General features: G+C 37.6%; 1 protein-coding gene across 1 annotated transcript; it reads right to left on the bottom strand.

The window, feature by feature from the left end:
* Nucleotides 1–900: 900 nt before the first annotated feature.
* On the bottom strand, nt 901–6367 carry LOC138713671 (cuticle protein 16.5-like). Its single transcript, XM_069845938.1, has 2 exons — nt 6232–6367; nt 901–1370 (listed from the first exon to the last, which is right to left on the bottom strand). The coding sequence occupies exons 1-2, from the start codon at nt 6241–6243 to the stop codon at nt 1119–1121; spliced, it is 264 nt and encodes an 87-aa protein (XP_069702039.1). The 5' UTR covers nt 6244–6367; the 3' UTR covers nt 901–1118.
* Nucleotides 6368–25307: the final 18940 nt, after the last annotated feature.

Raw genomic sequence — 25307 nt, 5'->3', positions numbered from 1 at the left:
ATCATTTGGGAACTGCAACTCTGACAACTCAACCGTTGTTACCGTAGCAACAGGCCTAGCATGCTATGTGACATTCAGTTGTTTTTACGATCGCAGCGCTAATGTCATGCCCCACCTTAAAAAGAAACAGATATAGTAACAATATTAGTACTCTTGCCATCTCCTTGGAAAATATTAAACCTCAATGTCCTCTGGTGACAAATAACTAAATTATCATCATGTTGATGTCAAAATAAATATCCATTTGCAGAACTGTAAAATATCTTAATTATATAATGAAGTTTTATATGATTTATATATATATATATCCACACCGTGTCCACACATGTATGTTGGCCTAAGTAACCTAATTCTTACATAAGGTAATCGCCGAGACATAAGGTCACAATGAAACAATGCTCAATCACAATGACTAAATATCTGCCTGAACTCCTGCGGTGACTGAGTACTCAGATCTTCGGCCTGTCCCATAGGTGGTGCGGGTTCGAGTTCCTGTAAGACCTGGGATCTTTCATCCGATAGTAACAATTATTATGGCGGAGAAATTTGAGGGGTTTACATCAGGCATCAACATCATTTCGACCAATCTTTATTCCACTATCATTCCATACCATTCCCCGAACCCCAAAAGGCGAAGGAAGGAGGTGGCTGGTTTAGGGAGAAGTGAGGTCATCTGCTCGAATCTATTGCAGTCAAGCGGTGTGGGTTAGGAATGCGCTTCGCTAGAGGTTAAGTGATCTGGGTCGTAGGGTGGAGCCTGTACCCCCTTCCCATTCATACATAATCTGTACTTTCTTATGTTATTTCTTCACATTAAAGTAATTATATATCTTCCTCTCGCCTCCTGAACATTTTTATTGCTTAGGTTCGAGATAGGGTTAGGTGAAATAAGATACAATATTATGGATTTTTAGCTTTTATTATTTCTTGCACATTGACAAAATAACAATGGACAGCAATAGCCAAACATGTATAAAAATTTCCATATGTAGTCTTTTATATCGGGAACGTACGCAGGAAGGAAGATTTACAGGTACCCCAAGAGCAGACGCGACATCTGACTTCAGAGCAATAAGTTAGCTCCATGTATACGATCCGCGGTTAGAGAGTGGTGACATCTAGTAGACGATCTTGTAACCGTGCTGCTCTACAGGCTCCACATGGTAAGCGACGTGGTAACCAGTGGTGACGACGGGAGCGGTGTGGACAGCGACAGCGGGGGCGGCGTGGACGGCAACAGCGGGGGCATGGTATGCCACAGCGGCGGGGGCAGCGACCACTGCAGGGGCGGCATAGGTGGCTACGGCGGGGCCGGCGATGAGGCCAGTAGGAGCGGCGGCGGCAACAGCCAGCACGACGGCAAGAACGACCTATAAAACAAACGGGATGTAGAGTCCAGCTTATGTTTTATGGAAGGTTTAAAACGAATGGGGTGAAGAGTCCAGCTTCCGTCTTCTGGAGGATTTAAAACAAACAGGGTGAAGAGTCCAGCTTCCGTCTTATGGAGGGTTTAAAACAAACGGGATGTAGAGTCCAGCTTATGTTTTATGGAAGGTTTAAAACAAACGAGATGAAGAGTCCAGCTTCCGTCTTATGAAGGATTTAAAACGAATGGGGTGAAGAGTCCAGCTTCCGTCTTATGGAGGGTTTAAAACAAACAGGGTGAAGAGTCCAGCTTCCGTCTTATGGAGGGTTTAAAACAAACGGGGTGAAGAGTCCAGCTTCCGTCTTATGGAGGGTTTAAAACAAACAGGGTGAAGAGTCCAGCTTCCGTCTTGTGGAGAGTTTAAAACAAACGGGGTGAAGATTCTAACTTCCGTTTTATGGAAGGTTTAAAGCAAACGTGGTGAAGAATCCAGCTTCCGTTTTATGGAGGGTTTATTCAGGATTAAAAATATTTAATAATATTCAGGATAATACAGGTTGTAAACAGTACACATACCGTAGTTTTGTCAGATGTTACAGATCATGTTCCAAATGAAAAAGTGTTATTCTGTAATCTCAGTAATTTTTCTGCTTTTATCTATAGACTAATATTTACGAGTACAATATTTTTCAAGTAAATTTAGTAGACCATTGAATTCATCATGTTTATAAAGACGAATGATTGAAAAGCCAAATTGATGACTGAAATATTGGCCGAATTTTTATATATATTTTTTGTGTGTGAAATTTAAAACAAATGGTAAATAATATGAGTGAGCCAGAATATGTGTTTAAATTTGATTACCTGTTGTGAAAATATATTTTTCTTTTTTATATTATTAAGGAATTAAAAATACTATTAGACTCTGTACAATATTTGGTGTGTGTGTGTGTGTGTGTGTATATATATATATATATATATATATATATATATATATATATATATATATATATACATATATATGTACACACACTCTATATGAGCCTAATGCAGTAAAATGGCTTTATACCATGACCATAATAATTTAATCTTTTTAATATGTTTTCAGTTATTCTTCAAATATTGACATTCATATGAGACTGCAACACTAACTGTCTTCCGATCTATTGAAAGTCTAGGGTAGAAATCTCACTTGTTTGTGTACCGTCAGTGTGATGTATTTTGTCTTAGTGAAGGTTCAGTATCGCATTGACTTTAGATTCTAGGGCCTAGGTCCGCCCATTTCCAGGTTTGATATTTATAAAAACCTTCGCTATTTGCGAAGGTAAACAAAAATGCTTTATAGGCCTATTCTTTCTATAATCGAGGGCGTCATGAAAAGAGTAATACGTTTCTTGATTTGTGAAAACAAAGCGATATTTAAAGTAAATTTACACAATTTTCGCTCTATTTTTGATGTCCTACTTTCGCTATTTATCTTGGTGTAATTTAATGAAATTGTTTCAAACGAATTATGTAAATAGAATCGATCAAGACATATATGTGCTACAAGATTATACATTACACAATATTGAAAGAGCACAATAGGGAAGAGAAAGATAAATCAAATTTAGATTCAATTCCAGAAGAAAAATGGTTAAAATCCTATAAAGATTTATGAAGTTATGTAATAAATAAAGAACAGAATACAAAATTATCAACTGAAAGTCAAAGAATCCTATGAAAATCGAAGAACAAAAAAATACTAATAATAGCTAGAAAAATTAAGAAAAATCTCCAGAGATAGATTAAATAGCTATTGAACTTATATACAAATGCCAACCTGTACTTAATAGACTATTAAACATTTTAAAATTTGTATTGGCAAAGTGGATATGTACAAGAAGAGTTGATCTTGGCAGCTGTAATACCAATATTTAAAATGGGCGAATGACTTAATTGTAACAAATACAGAAGAATCAGCTTATTAAGAACCTGTTATGAAGCATAATATCCTAAAATAAAATTGTTGCTTGTTGTGTTGGATCTATAACAGAAGCACTTCTTCTAGAGGAACAGAATGGAATTAGAAATGGAAGATCCACAGTAGTCTGTATGTTTTCTTTGAAAGAACTTATACAAAAAAGGAAATATAAATTAGAAAGACAATATGTTATTTATATATTATGAAAAGGCGTTTGACAAAGTAACATTACCAAAATTATAGGAGGTATTAAACTGTAAATGGTTTCTGAGTCATTTAATAAAATCAGCACGAAGTTTATATTATAGTATTAAAATAAAAAATTAATAAAATGAAAAAACTAGGAAGACTAATGATAGAAATTAATAGTGGGATTCGACTTGGGCATCCTCTTTCACCTGTAGTTATTCATTTTTATTTAGATGAAGAGAGCAGAAATAGTTTAATGTGTTAAATAAATATTTCATAATTAATAAAATCAATGTATTAATACATCTTCTTTGCCTATGATCAGCCATAATGGAAGATTCAGAAGATGACCTTCAAATGGCACAATATAAGCTGTAGAAAATAACAAAAGAATTTTAACCATCATCTGGCTTTCATTGGATTAAATCCTAGAAGATTCAAAATATTGATAGACAATAAAATAATAATTGAAAGAGTTAATAATAATTAATAACTCGAATGCAATATTAACTTATCTAAAATTTAACTTATGAAATACCATTATGTGTGTGGAACAATTATGACCAATTTAAATAAAAAGACAAGGAAACAAATTGAAATACATTTTGTGAAAGATGGCCATTCCAGTTTTTATGACCGCTCCGAAACGTGGTCCTTAACACAAAGGGACAAGAAAAGAATAGACTCTAGATATCTGTATGAGGGTAACACTTCTAGACGAAAGAAGAAGTCAAGATGTAAGGAAAGGACTTGGTATGAAGAGTTTAAATACAGAAACAAAAGAACACAACATAATATTAAATTATGCTCCGGGAGAAGAAGAAGTAGCCTATTGGAAGAACAAGAGCATGATGGAGGAATCAGAGATAGTAAGGACATAGCGGATCAAACGGCCCATACCGTGATGATGATTATGATGATTGTGATGATATTTGAAACGGCAATCTGTATTAAATTATATAAAGTATTATCATACATTTTCTCATGCAACATTTTACAAATATTTTGATAGCTACGTGAGAAAATTAATAACTAATTTTTTCGTATTAAAAATATCTTTAAAGGACGTATTTAAAATACTTCAACTTACAAGGTAATTAAATCCGGACTATTACGTCATGATTTACAAATATGTAAGGACACTACAAGTCAAACAAGTAGTTAGAGTCACACCTGCTGCAGTGACCTTGTCAGACAATTTGATTGTCTTCGATTATTGATTTATGGATAATCTTTTCACTGAATTTAATAACTACATTCCTTTCATGAGAAACATTATTCATACCCATTTCTTTTTGCATTTTTTATATGTAAGGAAGTTGAGAAAGAAGACGATAATCGCCCGAACGACAATATTGTAAGATATGAATAACCTTAGTAGTTATTACAACTTGCAAGTACATTTTAATAGGTGTACATTTCACTGAGAGATAGAAAAGGAGAAGCTAATCATGCAAAGATTATGTCATGATAAAAAAGATCTTAGCAGCTGAAGCAATATTTCTCTGTTTCATTTGTCAAAGGCCTGCAGCATACTGGATCTGGCATTCTGTCTTGGACAGGACTGTTTTATCTCAGCATACTGCATCGGACGAATATTCAGGGACCAATGTCCGATTCCGTATGATGCAGTCTCATAACAATGCGTGAAATCATCGTCACATCAAAAAGTCCGAGACTAAACCGTCCTGTCCGAGCCAGAATGTCCGATACAGTATGGTGCAGCCTCATAACAATGCGTGTAACCATCGTCACATCAAAAGTCCGAGACAAAACCGTCCTGTCCGAGCTAGAATGCCCGATGCAGTATGATGCAGTCTTATAACAATGCGTGTAACCATCGTCACATCAAAAAGTCCGAGACAAAACCTTCCTGTCCGAGCCAGGATGTCCGATGCAGTATGATGCAGTCTCAAAACAATGCATGTAATCATCGTCACATCAAAAAGTCCGAGACAAAACCGTCCTGTCCGAGGCAGAATATCTGATGCAGTGTGATGCAGCCTTATAATAATGCGTGTAATCATCGTCACATCAAAAAATCCGAGACAAATCCGTGCTGTCCGAGACAGAATGTCCGATGATGTATCCTGCCGGTCTAAGATTAAATTTTATGTTATACAAACATTAATAATTGAGGTAATTATTTCATCAAGCATAAAAATATAATACCTGAGGGTATTTTCAATGATTTGTAGCAACTGTTACAAGTTTCACGCTTCATTATAGGCTAACTGCAATTATTTACTTTTAAATAGAAGCATGTAAAAAAAAACAGTTGATAATTAACATTATGAAAATTAAGATGTTTGTTCTTAATTACAAAAAAAAAACATTTGAATTGGATTAATTACACATGTCACAATATCATCCTAGCAAATTTAAAAATCATATAACAAAATCTAAACACCTTTGTGTGAAATGGAAGGTTATGTTCGAGTATCTAGATACCTTACAGGAATTAATCAAGAATTTAATAGTTATAGACGGGACGTAACACCTATAATTAATATTACACTTAAAACAAGCTATTATTCATTTTTGCTTGTTTTGTGCCAGTAAATTTTAAATTAAAACTCTAACAATATTGACGTTGATGAAAACTTTAGCTCTGCAATAGATTTCGTACGTTACGAAAACTGTCTTGTGGTCGAACAGCAGCGTCTCTCCGTCCGTTGCCAGACTAGCCTACACGTTAAAAGTAAACACTTACGAGCTTGAACATGTTGGTTGTGTGTTTGTTGTCTGCTTCTTGAAGCTGCAGAATGTAATGTTGTCTCTTGGAGCTGGAGTCCGATTTATACTGTGACTCCACCCTTAGTGACCTTGCCAGGACCAGGAATTGCTGAGACCGGACACAAGACTCGCTTTATGACACCCTCACTGGACCCACGTCAGGGGTCGGGAGTTTCATCCACCGAAGCTTTATGACAATACTATTTGTAACATATCGGACAAAACGCGGAGAAATGACCTACGTATTGACACATTGCGTTGCTGTAGCATTGACAGTTACAAGGATAAAGTATTGTGAATTCGGAGCGATCATTTTGGGACTCGGTGAATATTGTGTATTGTAGACATTAAACTTTCGCCCATTATTTCATTCTTGATTTTCTATTTTCTTGTTTGCTAATATGCTTCCATCACTTTTCTGTCCGGCCAAAAGCGATACATTTTGAGGGTAACAAAATCCTTAGTCTAGCTTTATTCGGAACAGGAAAGCTGTGGGACCTGTGTCGTATATTTACGATGTTTGTCAAGGAGGATTTCTGGTAAAAATATACCGGCTATTTCTCGCTCACGTTAAAATTTGAGCTCATAGAAGTGGCCCAAATGCGCATGGGCTTATGTAATCTATAGCATGCTAGACTCGCTGTGTTGAGTCTGCACAATTGCAACTGGCACAAAACTGTTATAAGAAATACCCATGTAAGCTTATTTGGTAGAGATGAACTCTAAGATACCTAATTGTAATGGAATGAATATTAAATAATCGTAGCAGGTGTTGCTTCCGGGAAAACTGAAATACTACTCTATTTAACAGAATTCATTAATAGTGTTTAACCTTAAATCCTCATTTGTCTTAGGCTGTAAGTCAAACCTAGAGCCCTGCGCTTAGTTACTATCAATACAAGTAGGTGTATATCGATCATACTAGCTTCGCTTGGTACGGCGATCAAGTTGCGAGTCAACAATTCACACTGCAGTTCAGCATTCTTACCTCACGCTCCGATACTGCATGTTTACATTTGTTTATTCGTGCACTTTTGTGTATAAGTCGGTGAACAACAGGAATAGTAGTCACATATAAAATACCACTTAGATTTAATAATACTAATAATAATAATAATAATAATAATAATAATAATAATAATAACAATAATAACGAAATATTTATTTAAATGCAACTTATATGCAATGAAATATAAATCTTATTAGGAATAGACAAAGCTAAAAACAATTTCAGTAGCCAGCCTCTTTATATTCAGGATTTTTGCGCACATGCAATGAGAAAACCATTCGAGCTCAGAAATATTATTGAAGTATATTAAAGAATATTTAATATCCATGTAATGCAAACACACGCTCTGAAGCTATGTAGGATAGTATCTTGAGATGCACAACAAATGAAACAATATTAATTTAAAAAGCACATTCGAAGCTTTCCCCCCCCACCCTGTTTTTTTAGTTGGTTATTTAACGACGCTGAATCAACTACTTGGTTATTTAGCGTCGATGAGATTGGTGATAGCGAGATGGTATTTGGCGAGATGGGGCTGAGGATTCTCCATAGATTACCTGGCATTCACCTTACGGTTGGGAAAAACCTCAGAAAAACCAAACCAAGTAATCAGGTAATCAGCCCAAGCGGGGATCGAACCCGCGCCCGAGCGCAACTTCAGATCGGCAAGCAAGCGCCTTAACCGACTGAGCCACGCCGGTGGCTATACCGCTGTTTTTAACATTATGTTTTAGTCGCAGTGACATAAAAGAAATGGAAGTCTTAAAAAATTTTGAACTCAATAAACGATTCAGGCGTCACACACATTTTTTTGTCGCTTTGGCTACCTGGCACCCAGAATTTATCTACCTCTGGTTTTTACATTAAGTAAAGCGCATCTAGATACTTTTGATCTAATTAAAGTGTGAAATTAACAAATAAGATAAAAACAATATAAATGTCAGCACAACTTGAAATAAAATAAATTATGAGTGCATGCTTCACGAGTCTCTTCTAATAAAATCAATGACTCTAACATTTTAAGTGCTTCAAAAAAATCCTTCTCTCTGATAAAATGCATTTTCTTCTTTACTAATGACGTGCTCGCTATCAAATTGTTCTATTGGAGCAATAATTTCCAACCGCCTAGCTTTGTTTTGTTTTCGTATGTTCACTGTAGAGCAGACCTGAACTTAGAGTTGGATGCCGTCCAGCTATACTCCATACATACCTACACTGCTGCGAGTAGCTTGGAGACTTTAGGTGATCAAACGCAGGAATCTAGTTATAACCATAAGCACTGTTGAAGTAGAAGGTGATCATTAGAGCTAAGATTTTGATGAAATTGCATCTTTTTTCTACTAAGCCAGAAACATTGCTGCTTTAGTATTTATATGTTACCGGTATGTGATAAACTGAGTGTTTTAAAACATATTTGTTAGGGCATTTTTTTTGCATTATTTACCTCTTACAAATCATAAGAGCATTTTTTGTTTTATTCTGTCATTTTTGGGGTATTTTCATTTAATTTTGGTCATAAATCCCCATTATTAATGTAAACTATTATTTATTTTCTTCGATATTTTCTCTACATATTTTTTCAGTTAATACTCATTATATTGTATATTATTTTAATCGTTTTTCTACACAAATATTGTCATTTTAATGTAGTACACCCCTATGTAATGGATCAGTCCAAGCGTCCCTTCAATATAGACTCCTCTATACCTGCTAGTTCCGGGTAAGAGTGACCTTTTGGTGGACTACATGGAACTACATCAGGTAAAATAATTAATGAAAGTGTACTACTTAGAAAAATTATGTAAAATTAAATAAACTTGAATGTTGATACTAGAATTTAATTTAATTACTAGTCTGAAAATTAATATTCCTACTAAGCCCATTATGTAAGATCAATTTTTAGGGCATTTTTAAAAGATTTTTAGTTCATAAATGCATTGTTTTAAGACTTTTTTTCATTATTTATAGGTCATCAAAATCCTAGCCCTAGTGATCATGACTAGATTGTCTTCGATATAGTCCGTTCCCTTCAACCTATTGGGCTCCCCAGTTTGAATGTGTTAATTCTAAAATGGGTTATAGGCCTACTTTTATTTGTTAGAATGTTCTATTGCATCCATATTTCTTCCGTAGTAAATTCGTAACATTCTGAATATATGATAGGCGTACATTTTTTCAATTCTGTCATTTAAGTTAAAAATATTTTGTATTTCTGTTGCGGCTGTTATCATATAGGCTTAGTGGTCGCTTCTCTTATTAACTTAATTTATATACATCATAGTATTTAATTTATATAGTTTCGATTTTCTTTTTACAGATTTCTTAATTGTAAGTAAATGCTGTGCAATTTTTTTTATACCTAAATCACATTCTTTTAAATCTATTGTACAACCTAAACAATTGTACCTATTCCACACCGTGTTTTTGTCACTATTTCATTCCTTCATTAATTTCTCATAAACTAAAAACAGATGTATACAAGGCAATGTACTCAAATAAAGTTCTATCTTCCACATCCATCAAAATATAACAAATAATAAATCCGAATTCTTGTATTGCTGTGGTCTCAAAGTCAAAACTACTTTAATTGTATGTGCTACGTAACTATTTTAAAATGTACGAAAGAAATAAAATCTATGTTGCACTCACAAATTTTGATCTCGTATAGCCTTTGAACTAAAAAAGTTGTTAGTGAAACACGCAAAATCCATGCCATTGCGTAATACATTACATGAGCCAGGAGATAAATCCCCAGCAAATATTTTATATAAATAGGCCTACACAAACAGTAGGATCTGTGAAATGGAATATTCTTTCATAATACATTACGCAACAGCACTGGCATTGATTCTGTGAAGTGATGTAACATAATGCACATGTTTAAATGTGTGGTACCAATATACATGTGAAACAAGATTACTGTTTCCACTGTATGACTGGCATTTCGAAGAACTATTGTAAAACAATGGGTAATTACTAATAACTGGCATTTGAATATTGACACATTTCACCCATTAGTATCTATTTTTATGCGACACATGAATAGTTTGTCAGACACACTGCCCTAGTTTTCGAATTTAATTAATAATTTTCAAAATATTAAATTAAAAATTACAGATATTGTTGATATGTTACAGCTCGACGTAGAACTATTGTTTTTTTATTAGTACGCAGATAATCGTGATTTTGTTCACTTTATAATATAGTAGAAACCATCTACCATTTCTACCTTACATTTACAGTTTCTGCATCCAAATTTGATATACTGGTTCTTAGAGATTTATTTATGTATTTATTTATTTATTACTTTTTGCTTACTTACTTATTACTTATTTATTTATTTGTTTGTTTGTTTGCTTGTTTGTTTGTTTGTTTGTTTATTTATTTATTTATTGTCTGAAGTTGGAAATCTTTGTTGAATGAGCTTCACAAGTTTCTGGTGTTTCTTCATTTCATATTTATTAGCATTAGCTGCAGATTTCACTTTCCATGAAGATTTGCTGTTTGATAGAGTTCTATAAAATCACTCATCAACTTATTGGGTATTTTCCGATTTTCTGCCGTCTTCACATCAGGAATTCACACTCAAGAATTCCAGCAGGATGAAACCCCAAACTTCACTCCACACTCCACTCTAAATTGTTGGATAACGTCCATACAAGTGCACTCTTGACTTAGAGGCCTGGAATGTACATTCAAAAGTTAACTCCAGAGTGAGCGTGTTTGGGCTGCTTTAAACAACAGGCGGAGATTTACAAATGTACGGAATTTATATATTCATAGTTAGTATTCCTGAATTCTATCTAATTCCTATTTCTTCTTAAATCGGAAATTTTAATTTGACCATTATCTTTTCTTTTTATTTAGTTATTTAACGACTCTGTATCAACTACTAAGTTATTTATCGTCGATGAGATTGGTGATACCGAGATGATATTTGGCGAAATGAGACCGAGGATTTTCCATAGATCATCTGGCATTCTCCTTACGCTTGGGGAAAACCTCGGGAAAAACCCATCAGGTAATCAGCCCGAACGGGGATCGAACCCGCGCCCGAGCGCAACTTCAGACCAGCAGGCAAGCGCCTTAACCGACTGAGCCACGTCAGTAGTGGCCCCATTATCTTTTGACAAGAGAATGAAAAATACATCTTATTACACGAATTTTAAGTTCCTATAAATACAAACGATGAAAGGAGTAAATTTAAGTATACGTATCATATCTTACTTACTTACTGGCTTTTAAGGAATCCGGAGGTTCATTGCCGCCCTCACATAAGCCCGCCATTGGCCCCTATCCTGAGTAAGATTAATCCAATCTCTATCATCATATCTCACCTCCCTCAAATCCATTTTAATATTATCTTCCCATCTACGTCTCGGCCTCCGTAAAGGTCTTTTTCCCTCCGGCCTCCCAACTAACACTCTATATGCATTTCTGGATTCGCCCATATGTGCTACATGCCCTGCTCATCTCAAACGTCTGGATTTAATGTTCCTAATTATGTCAGGTGAAGAATACAATGCGTGCAGTTCTGCGTTGTGTAACTTTCTCCATTCTCCTGTAACTTCATCCCTCTTAGTCCCAAATATTTTCCTAAACACCTTATTCTCAAACACCCTTAACCTATGTTCCTCTCTCAAAATGAGAGTTCAAGTTTCACAACCATAAAGAACAACCGGTAATATAACTGTTTTATAAATTCTAACTTTCAGACTTTTTGACTGCAGACTGGATGATAAAAGTTTCTCAACCGAATAATAACAGGCATTTCCCATATTTATTCTGTGTTTAATTTCTTCCCGAGTATCATTTATATTTGTTACTGTTGCTCCACGTATTATATCACTGATGTTAAATTATTTACAAATACGCATGCAAAAAGAATAATCTGAGTCGACACATAGGTATAGTTGTGATTGATTAGAATATGAAATTTTATAAGGCACACTTTACTGGAGTTGTATGACAGCTGTGAGCAGTATGGGATGAAGATAATTGAGTCCACTGCAAGAATGATGGATGTCATTTGGAGTACATTTTTCAGGAGAAGCAAGTTTGAAATGCTTAGCGCTCAAAGCTTAACTATGATTTTCCGATCATTACTGGACAGTGACTATCAGTGTTAATGCCATATAACTCTGTATGTACATTCTATATGTCTTAAGCTATGGTTCATTTTCGACAAGAAAGTGACATCCATCATTCTTGCAGTGGACTCTTCAAATGCAAACAAAACGAAGACCATGGTAACAGAAAGAAAAGTAAAGAAGGTAAACTTGCGAATTCTAAATGAGGAAGTAGAGCAAGTGATCAGCTTAAAAATAATTGGGGTGTACTATAAGCAGTAACATGAGCTGCTGCCAGGAAGTCAAAAGGAGGATAGAAAAGGCAAAGGAAGCTTTTACTCGAAAAAGGAGTATCTTCTGCAGACCTCTGGAAAAAGAACTAAGGGAGAGGTTAGGGAAGTGCTTTGTGTGAAGTGTGGCATTGTATGGGGCAGAAACATGGACATTACGACGAAGTGACGAAGAGCGAATAGAAGCATTTGAAATGTGGATATGGAGAAGTATGGAACGTGTGAAGTGGACAGACAGAATAAGAAACGAAGCTGTGTTGGAAAGAGTGAGTGAAGAAAGAATGATGCTGAAAATGATCAGAAAGAGAAAAGTGAATTGTTTGGGTCACTGACTGAGAAGAAGCTGCCTACTGAAAGATGCACTAGAAGGAATGGTGAACTGGAGAAGAGTTCGGGGCAGAAGAAGATATCAGATGATAGACGACATTAAAATATATGGATCATATCAGGAGACAAAGAGGAAGACGGAAAATAGGCAATATTGGAGAAAGCTGGGTTTGCAGTGAGAGACCTGCCCTTGGGCAGAAAACTATGAATGAATGAAGGCACACTTTAATACAGTTCATAGCAGAATCAACATAAGGTGAAATAATAAAGTGTATATTATGAATATGTGTTTGTACTGTACGTATCTCGCAAAATGCATTTCACGATTATCATCCGCATCATAAATATGGAAAGGGAGAAAGACAGTTTCAAATTGAAGTAGCTACCTACATTTTTTATAAAGCGCCTGAAGCTATCGATGTACGCACATTTGAAACAAGAAAGCAGCAGTTGCAAGATTACGACACCCCTGCACGAGGGTATCATTGATTCTAGCATTTATTCACGCTGGTCTCGAGCTGGAAATGATGCACCCAAGAACCATCTGTGACTGTCCGAGTTGTAATATCGTCCCCTTCATCCTGTCTCCTCGGATCAAATTCCCAACCTGTTACACATTTGCCTCCGTGACAATCTCCACTGACCAATCGACTCGGTGTTCTATGTATTGTATACTTGTCCACTCTTTAGAGAACTTCTGCACCGAATTGTAGACTGCTTGACGTGTCAGGCAATATTTAGCATACACGGGCAGCACTATTTTATTTATTAATATCCTTTACTGTCAGACTTTTTACCCAAGAAGTCGCACAGCAGAGCAATGCCCGCCAATGATACACTCGTGCACTCTTTCAAATGCTGCTTCATTTTTCGCTTATGCCGCTTGTGCGCACATCGATAATACTGACATCTAGTCGTGATATACTTCAATCGCCTTAATAAAAAATCGTCTAACTTGCTGATTTACCTGTGCAGTCACATTAAGAAAATTGTGTTATTTGGGCCGTTTAATCCTCAGTTCTAGGAATATTAAGACCGTTAATAAAAGAATGACAATTGGAGAGTAATCATCTTTGTGATGTGGTATATGACGCAAGGTCTCCATTTAGTATAGCGGTCATCAGCACAGAGCACCCTGGGGCTAGCGTCTTTTACCCGCGGAGAACACACTGCACTATGGTACAATCGTAGCTGCTAGCGGGTATGATCTCTACGTTTTCCTGCTGCATGACAGGGCACACGGGACGGCTCCGCTTACCCTTTACTGATTTCAGCGAGTGCTGACGACCACTGATTTAATAACTACATAGGACGTAATGTGTTCTAAATTCAGATCGAAAAAGTCTAAAAATTTAGTTACAGATACAGTAAATTTATACATGATATGAAGTACATAATTTGTAACATTATAAAACTTAGAACGCAAACTATCCCCCACAATCTTTTACTTTCTGTATGTCTGTCTGTTTCTTTCTTCCCTGCTTTCCTAATGATACATGACGTAAACTATTTAAGACCTTAGAAAGTATAATTATGTGATGGAAGATGAATAAAACCACGGAGATACTTAAACCAAATACATCCATTCATCCATCCACCCATCAACTCACCAACCCTCCACCCACCCACTCATCCATCCATCCACACATCCGTCCACACACCCACTCATCCATCCACCCACCCACTCAACCATCCATACATCCACCCACCCACCCACACATCCACTCACTCACTCACCCATTCCTCCATCAATCCATCCACTCACCCATTCATCCACCCATCCATCCATCCACTCAACCATTCATTCATACATACATCCACCCACCCACTCAACCATTCATATATCCACCCACCCACACATCCACTCACTCAATCACTCACTCACCCATTCCTCTATTTATCCATCCACTCACCCATTCATCCATCCACCCATCCATCCATCCACTCAACCATTCATTCATACATACATCCACCCAACCACTCACTTACCCATCCATCCATCCATCTATCCACCCACACACCCACTCATCCATCCACCCACTCATCCATCCACTCAACCATTAATTCATACATACATCCACACAACCACTCACTCACCCATCCATCCATCCATCCATCCATCCATCTGTCCGCCCAGACACCCACTCATCCATCCACTCAACCATTCATTCATACATACATCCACCCAACCACTCACTCACCCATCCATCCATCTATCCGCCCACACACCCACTCATCCATCCACCCACTCATCCATCCACTCAACCATTCATTCATACATACATCCACCCAACCACTCACTCACCCATCCATCCATCTATCCGCCCACACACCCACTCATCCATCCACCCACTCACCCACCCACTCATCCATCCACTCAACCATTCATTCATACATACATCCACCCAACCACTCACTCACCCATCCATCCATCTATCCGCCCACACACCCACTCATCCATCCACACACTCAACCATCCATACATCCACCCACCCACACATCCACTCACTCACCCATTCCTCCATCTATCCATCCACTCACCCATCCATCCATCCACTCAACCATTCATTCATACATACATCCACCCACCCACTCAACCATTCATACATCCACCCACCCACACATCCACTCACTCACCCATTCCTCTATCTATCCATCCACTCACCCATTCATCCATCCACCCATCTATCCATCCACTCAACCATTCATTCATACATCCACATGCATACAGCCACCCAACCACTAACTCACCCATTCATCCATCCATCTATCCGCCCACACACCCACTCATGCATCCACCCACTCACCCACCCACTCATCCATCCACTCAACCATTCATTCATACATACATCCACCCAACCACTCACTCACCCACCCATCCATCCATCTATCCGCCCACACACCCACTCATCCATCCACCCACTCACCCACCCACTCATCCATCCACTCAACCATTCATTCATACATACATCCACCCAACCACTCACCCATCCATCCATCCATCTATCCGCCCACACACCCACTCATCCATCCACCCACTCACCCACTCACTCATCCATCCACTCAACCATTCATTCATACATACATCCACCCAACCACTCACTCACCCATCCATCCATCCATCTATCCGACCACACACCCACTCATCCATCCACCCACTCACCTAACCATACATCCATCCACTCATCCATACATACATCCATCCATCCACCCACCCATCCATTGTCCAACCATCCATCCATCTATTCATCCACCCACCCATCCATCCATCCACTCAACCATACATTCATACATACATCCACTCACCCACCCACCCACCCATCCATCTATCCGCTCACACACCCACTCATCCATCCACCCACTCACCCAACCACCCACTCATACATACATCCACCCACTCATCCATACATCCATCCATCCACTCACCCACCCATCCATCCATCCACCAACCCTTCCATCCATCGTGCAACCATCCATCTATCTATTCATCCACCCACCCACTTATCCATGCATCCACCCACCCACCCACCCATACATCCATCCACTCACCCACCCATCCATCCATCCATCGTCAACCATCCATCCACCCACCCATCCATCCACCCACCCATCCATCCATCCACCCACTCATCCATCCACTCACCCACTCATCCACCCATCCATCCACCCACCCACCCACCCATTCATTCATCCATAAATGAGTCCACCCACCCACCCATCCATCCACCCGTCCGTCCGTTCGTCCATCCCTCCCTCCTTCCATCCATCCAGCCATCCTTCAAAATTTAAAAATACCCCAAGTCGACATTCGGTAATTTTGCGAACCTACACTAGAAAGAAAAGACGAACGCTGGGACTCCTATGACGTGGGTTGCGTATGATTGCAAGCACAGCACATCACCTCAAGTTAACAGAAGGAAACATAATCAATACTGTAACCTAGCATCATATTTTTCACTTAGATTTACCTCAATTATTGAACATATCACGATTTTCCAAGAAATTATATCTGACGAAAAATTGAGGTTATTTCGAATAAAATATACTGTGTTGTTTTAAGACACTTAAAATAGATCTTCACTACTTGAACTATTGCACTGTAAAAAATTCAACCGAACTCAATTTATTCCTTGATACAATAACTGTGTTGTAGCCTAACTGGGCAGGAAATGTGGTGCAGGCGATCGAATAAGATTGAAACAATTATTTTGTTCGAATATGGTAAATAATGTAGGCAATTATACCAGAAGTAACGTTTTGTTCTCTAAGTAGATTGAATTCCACAAACGTAACGTAACTCAAGGTGTCTCTATTATGCTCGTACTTGCGTTCCTGTCTTAATTAAACAGTTCAATGTCAGTAACACGGAAACAAGGAAACTGCAAACGGCAATAAATGTGCGGAAATTACTAAGTTATATTATGAACATTTCAGCAATTATCTTTACAGCCCAACAAAATGTGACAAAAAAGTTGTAATAAATTTTGTATAAACATTAGATTTGCTCCCTCAACTGCTTATAATAACCCCGAACCTTACATATGTGGGAAATACAAGCATACCTACATCGCATGTCTGACATACAGACAACATTTTTATGGCACAAATTTATTCAGTCACGAGTGTCAGTCAGTATACGGCAATTTTTTATTTTCAATCAATATGGTGGGTAGGACTAAACAACTCGAGATGCAGAAAAAAAGAAACTTACAAAATTTGAATTATTTTTAACTGTTTATATTACAGTTGCATATACAGGATGGAAAAGAAATAACCTTGCAGATTAAAAGGGACGGTAGCGTAAGTTACACGTAAATGAATAGAAAACCTATATTACGTTTTGTGATTAAACGCACGGTTAATTAGAAAATTAAGTTTGAAGTTTCAGCAATCCGGCAACATCACCGCTAATACACTACTCGTAATACAGCTGATGTAAAAGGCCAACGAACTCGGTGAGTCTCCGTACGTAAGCTGCTATCTGCCAAGACGTTGTCACTCGTTCGCTTCGTGCAATGGCTTGAATTTAAGGGTTTTTAAAATTAAATTTACACGAAAACATTGCACGCTATTGAAGTATGCCAGAGGAATAAATTATTCTTTGCTAGATTTTCTATCGAAATGAGCAAAAATCACGATCCTACTCGCAGTAGTTACCAAATAAGAGATTGTTAAACATTTGGGGGGGGGGAACTATGAATTTCCACCAATATGATATAACTTAGTTTCTTGTTACATACAACATGAGATATTCACTCTGGAAATCTGCAAGAATATTTCACCTCCACCCTACATACATACATACATACATACATACATACATACATACATACATACATACATACATACATACATACATACGCCCTCGGTAGCGTAGTTGGTATAGCGCTGGCCTTCTATGCTCGAGGTTGCGGGGTTTTTTTACAGCCTATATTTAGTTGAAAGACTACAACGTGTTCACAATGTGTGTGTCCGCTTCATCTGCAATACCAGAGCCTTCTTTAGTTACAAGCCGGAGCCATACGTCGGCAACACTGTAGCCTAATTAACTGTCACCCGGAGGCCTATCATACAGGACACGTGTTTGTGCTAATACCGATTTTCAATGTAAATTAATGTTACAATATAAGTGTGTGTCGATGGAATTATGTTCGCGATCGTACCAAATGTTCATTGTTGATGTATTATAAACTAAATGCGTGTTGGTGATAAAAAAAAAAACAAGACAATAAATGAAAATAAAATGGTTGCAGTCTTTGACAATTTTTACGGTTATTGATGACAAAGTAGCCTAATTGACTATTCTACTAAATATTAAATATTGTATAACTACATTTTTATAGTCTTATTTGTGTGTATCAGAATTCTAGTCAAATTGTTGGGTCTCGCCTGCTATATCAATAAAGTTACGCCGTTGGTTTTCAAATTCATTGTAAACAGCTGTTTTGTGATCCCATAAATGTTGCAGTTTTGTTGAAGATTCGGAATGCCTGCTATACGTCAGAACTACCTATAATTTGTAGATGCATATAATCACTTTGTTAGTTTTCAAGGTCTGTTTATTAATATTATTTATTTTGTAATAAATTAGGTATAAACATGTTTCGTTTCACTTCGTATTTACAGGATTTAAAGATCACTGAGTTTACGCTAATTGACACATACATGTACTTAATAGTAATAGATAATGTTGCGTTTTGTTCCGTATTAAGTTGAAGATATGTTTTTTTCATTTTTTCATAGATTTTTTTTACCTGGCTTAACTGTATTTACATCCTCATACTTTAATTATAATAGGTATGTCAATAGTTTCTTCTGTTTACATTTTATTTTAGGCCTATTTGCATAATTTACATTCTTAGCTTGTTTTCTGTAGTTATATTTATTTAAAATTATACTTTAAAAAGTTTATAACAAATAATTTAGGATAACAGTGTTGTTATGGTGACTGGTCAGGTTCAAACTAAAACTGGCTTTCTGGACATCTGAAATATTTATAGAAAAGCACGATATAATCACATGAAATTAAAATGCATGATATCCTACATCTTTCACGTCAGAGGTGAAACAACATAAAGCGGCAAAACATTGTCAATTTACTAGCCACAAATTTGTTAACTGAATGGAACTTAAGAATACTGCGTAGGAACTTACGTCTTTATTGGATTATTGATTTTATTATTTTCGATGCAAGGAATATCTTATTTATTTATTTATTTATTTATTTATTTATTTATTTATTTACCGTCGTACTATCAATAAAAACATGTTTTTTTGTAATTATTTTAAGTGGCAGTCTTTGTATGTAAGTAGTCTACTTACGCCGTATTCTGAAGTATAGCTAATTGATTGCAATAAAACACTATTTTCGAACCCGTAATAATTTACATCACTGCTCTGAATCTTGATCTTGCCTTTGTGCATGAAGTAATATTGAAAAAATACGCGTTACGTATAACGAATGCAATGAGCAAACACAATATCACTCTAAAATCTGCCGCCTCCCCTCTGCGTTGCCAAACCTATCCATGCTCCGGCTTGTAACTAAAGAAGGCTCTGGAAATACTCGTCAATTTGACCATAATATAACGCCATCTTTTGAAGTTCTTTCATGGGTCCGCCTAAAGGAGCGTAGAATAGCACATTCTTTAACTGTTCTGTTTAGAATATTGATCACTTCTACTCCAAAATATCTGAGAACTCGCTCTGAATGTCTTACAACGTTACGGAATCAATATCAGGCCTTATTATCTATTCCTCGTCATCGTACCTCTTTCTATTCATCCTCTTTCACAGTGTCAGTTTGTCACCTATGGAACTCCTTACCTCGTCATATCAGGGATTGCCGAACGGTTAATCAATTTAAATTAAGAATTACGATACTATTACATGAAATTGATTTGTGAGTGTTAGCCGATTTTTATAGGTCATTTAAGCCTATCATAAAGTAGAATTAGGATATGAATTGTAAATAACTTAATTATGTATCATGTTCAGTTAATATTTCATTATAGCCCATGTAAGCTTGTTAATGTGTATGAAAATGATTTTTATGTTTAAGTATGCCTACTATTTTCGTCATTGTTTCATTATGTATTTCACTTCTGGTAGTGTGGAAGGGAAGACCTCATGGCCTTAACTCTACCAGAAAAAATAAGTAAATAATAATCGGGTTCGATCCCGCCCCAAGTCGATGGCGTTTAAGTGTGTTTAAATGCTACAGGCTCATGTCAGTAGATTTACTGGCATGTAAAAGAACTCCTGGGGGACAAAATTCCTGCACACCGGCGACGCTGATATAACCTCTGCAGTTGCGAGCGTCGTTAAATAAACTATAGGCCTAAGATACATACATACATACATACATACATACATACATACATACATACATACATACATACATGGACATCATTTTATTTTTACTTCAATTTTTATTGTACCTGAGTTTTTGAATGTACTTCACTCCCACCCCCTCTACTAGTAAACTTTCAACCATTATCCACACAGAACCAAGCGTATACAGTCAAAGTCGCCTTAAGGTCATAGTAAACACAAACAGTACTAAGTGAGTATAGTATGTTCCAGAAATATATTCGCGTTTTCCAATGACGAAAGATCTTTCAATATTGAATCATATTTTTGCACAGATACTGTCGTCCGTTTGCTTACGTCGCATCCTGGTTTCCCCCACCCGCTTCTTCTGGCCCTCTGTAAAGGCTAGTGGCTGGGCTGTCTTAGCTCTTTTCTAAAAACATTAATTTCTGTTAGGAATTGAACGTCTATGTAATATTATAGAACTGTTTAAAATAACTTAAATAAAAGGGCCTCGTTAATTAATTATCACGTGATTTCCCTCCTTTCTACAACCCTGCGACAAAACTCTTGGACGGACAGTAGATAGCATGTCTGAGTAATTTTATCTTTTGGGATCGGGCAGAAGTGAAGACTGAATTTACAGTACGTGAGTTACTCTTTTATAGAGTAGGTACAGAATTATTTCAACATGAGTTACTAGTACGAAGGACGAAACTAGGTACAATTAGGTATAATAGTCTATAGCGCGATAATATGCAAAAAAAAAAAAAAAAAACTGAAGAATGTATCGAAATGAACGGCCACCATTTTCAAAATTGTGTTTAAATATCCATATTATGATTATTTTTCAATTTAACTTCATTCTCTATATTGTACGCTAATGTGCTATAGACAGTATAATGTACATTGCGTAATGAATACGTCCGAATGGATAGTTCATTTTGTGACTAAAAACACTTATTGTTAATACTATACTGTATTTTGATTAAAGAAAAACATAATGAAAATTATCAAACTCAAAATCGCGGTATTTCTTACTTTACGTAAATGGGTGAACTACTTTTCTTCCCTCCTGTACCTAGTAAAGTGATATGTTTGCATTTTACGCCAGAATCATCGAAGTCCAGTCGTGGAAGGGGATAGCAAACGGTATTTCCGTTTAATCCAAAGGTATAGCCAGGTTAATATTAGAAATGTTAGTAAAATAAAATGATGTCCCTGTACATACATACATACATACATACATACATACATACATACATACATACATACATACATTTCGTCCACACCTGTGGAGTAACGGTCAGCGCATCTGGCCGCGAAACCATGTGGCCCGGGTTCGAATCCCGGTCGGGGCAAGTTACCTGGTTGAGATTTTTTCCGGGGTTTTCCTTCAACCCAATACGAGCAAATGTTGGGTAACTTTAGGTGCTGGACCCCGGACTCATTTCACCGGCATTATCACCTTCATTTCATTCAGACGCTAAATAACCTAGATGTTGATACAGCGTCGTAAAATAACCCAATAAAATAAAAAATACATACATTTCTACGTTTAATTTCACGCTTATATTACTACCATATTTATTTGAATCGTGAAATAATGATTTCTTCAAATATATAGGAAATGTCGCATCATTCCATATAAGTAGATACTAACATTTCAAAGATACAGTATTCTAATTTCTCGTTTAAATTCAGTGTGTTTATAATTTTGAAGCAATATGATAATCTACATCTCTATAACTCTGGAGACTCTCTTTCCCACTGCCAAGGTTTCAAGCCGGATTTTGTCCTCCCCACCTTTTGTTAACAATATATCAAACAATGAACCCTTGTGAATGTATTTCTAGAACTTTCAGAGGAGTACTATCTCTTTCTATAGCGTGGCCGATAAATTTCCGGGTTTAGTTTTTATAGCCGTTTAATACAGCCACTAATGGAGGTCCAGCCATTTGTAGCTTTTCGGGGTATCGGAGACTTTATTAGGCGGAGCCCAAGGGTCTGCACCACGCCCTCACTGCCACTGACAAGGACACTGCCGCTAGTTCAAGGCGTTTGAGCGACCTTGTCTAGCTATCCAAGCGTGCTGTGGACTGTAAACGCTGGCGGCAGCAGTGTCCGTTATTGTGGGGCTTTAACCCATAGTTACTACCTCGTTTTTCATAGAACAGTGAAGTGAAATAATTATATATATTAAATTTATAAGTCTTTTGTTGTAAATGGACTAATTATCACTCATGACTTGGTACACAAAAATCTCTCGATTTGATTAAAGATTTGCTTTGCGATATTATTAGCTTGACTATTTCGTTTATATGACGTCATTCCATTTTCGACCAATGAAGTGTAATGACATTTTGAATTTCAACCAATCACAGTAAAAAACATCGCGATAATTTCTGCAACTACATTTATCGCTATCAATTTATCGCATGGTCGTTCTTTTGTTTAGTTCGTGTCGCCAACTGGAACATTGACGTCATAGCATTTAAACTTTATGACACGCAAATGCGTTATACATCTAAACTGAAAGATAATTACGAGGCGAATCCAGAAAGTAAGTTTCCCTATTTAAAAAAAAAAGAACACACACTTTCAGGAAAACATTTATTGGCAACAGGTACAGCAATGTTTCAGATATTTTTCAACATAGCCACCATTAGAATTGAGACACTTTTGTATCGTGGGATCAACTTTTGTAGCCCTCTGTCGTAGAACTCTGCCGCCTGTGAATGGAACCAGCGTGTGACAGACGTCTTCAGCTCTTCGTCGTTGCCAAAACGCTCACCGGAGGACAGGAATGTCTTGAGGTGCAAGAAAACGTGAAAATCGCTGGGAGCAAGATCAGGACTGTAGGATGGATGATCAAACAACTCCCAGCCAAATTCCGTCAAAACAGCTGTTGTGCGCCGAGCCGTTTGTGGACGAGCATTGTCATGGAGGAGCACAACACCTGCAGTAAGCATTCCACGCCTCTTATTTTGAATGGCACGTCGCAATTTTTGCAGTGTTTCACAGTAACTGTCAACGTTCACTGTTTCACCTCTTGGAAGGAAGTCAATGAGCAGAATGCCCTTCCTGTCCCAGAACACCGTGCGTATCACTTTCCGTACCGAGAGCGTCTGTTTGAATTTCGTCCTGATCGGAGATCCACTATGCCGCCAATGCATTGACTGCTGCTTGGTTTCCGGGGTGAAGTGCGAAATCCAAGTCTCATCGCCCGTGACGATCCTGTCGAGGAACTCGTCGCCGTCATCGTGATACCGTTGCAGAAATGTCAGTGCTGCTCCTAAACGTTGCATTTTGTGTTCGGGTGTCAGGTTTTTCGGCACCCACCTGGCACACACTTTCTTGAACAGCAGGTGCTTAGTGACACTCTCATGCAACAAGGATCGCGATATCTGCTGAAAATGGCTGCTCAGCTCCGTAATCGTGAAGCGACGGTTCTCCATGATGCACTGCCGCACCAGCTCAACACGATCATCATTGATGAGGGACGGTCGCCCACTGCGCTCTTCATCATGGACACTTTGACGACCTTCGGAAAACTGCCTACACCAGCGACGCACCATCTGCTTACTCATGATGTTCGGCCCATAGACCTGACAGCTGCCGATGAATTTCAATTGGCATAATGCTTTGTGCATTAAAGAACTTTATCACCGACCGAACCTCGCAGGAGGAGGGAGAAGGAATAAGAGTTTCCATTTCGGACCACTGCTGCCACGCTACTGGCACCAGGCGGGACCTTTCATAGATCTGTTACGCATGCGCAATTGACACGGCTAATTACATTTACTTTCAAGGGGAAAAAATCGGGAAACTTACTTTCTGGATGCGCCTCGTAGAATCTCATATTGTAATGACTGATGAAATACAGGTTGAGAGTCTTGTGTAGTTTGCCAACAGCTGCCGCGCCGGCTCACTTACAAATACACACACCGTTTAAACATCAGAGTTCCGTCCCTTAGTACTCCAGTAGGGATGCCAGACTTCCTAATGGCAGGAAATATCGATACGTGTTGATCTGTTTTATTTAATTTTCAAGAAACTATATATCTTATTGAAAAGTTGCAAATAGGTAAATCATTCGTTATCAATTTCTCTAATTATAAGAGTAAACGTCAGAGTCGTATGGATAATATTTATAGAGCAAGACATTGTTAACATTAGGGGAACTTCTTCTTCTTCTTCTTCTTCCTATCAAGGTTGGGTATATCCCGTTCCGAGACTAACGGAATTGCGAAGTCCATCTTGTTTGTGGCCGACCGATATCTCGTCTGCCTTGGGGTTGATAAAAACATGCTTGCCGTGGGAAACGATCAGGGGGCATCCCTTGTACATGCATATACCATTGTTGTTGATAGGTATGAATTTCTTCGACCATATTTGTTGTTTTAAGTTCTTTCCGTATGTCTTCGCTTCTCATTCTATCCCTTAATGTGACTCCCAGGGTGTGTCTTAGGAACCTCATTTCTGATGCTTCTATTCTTTTTCGATCTTGTTGTCTTAGCACCCATGTTTCACTTCCATAGCGAAG

This window comes from Periplaneta americana, chromosome 14 (genome assembly GCF_040183065.1).
Source record: "Periplaneta americana isolate PAMFEO1 chromosome 14, P.americana_PAMFEO1_priV1, whole genome shotgun sequence".
Lineage (NCBI taxonomy): Eukaryota > Metazoa > Arthropoda > Insecta > Blattodea > Blattidae > Periplaneta > Periplaneta americana.
The sequence above is the reverse complement of the archived record's forward strand: the minus strand, read 5'-3'. Positions and strand labels throughout refer to the sequence as shown.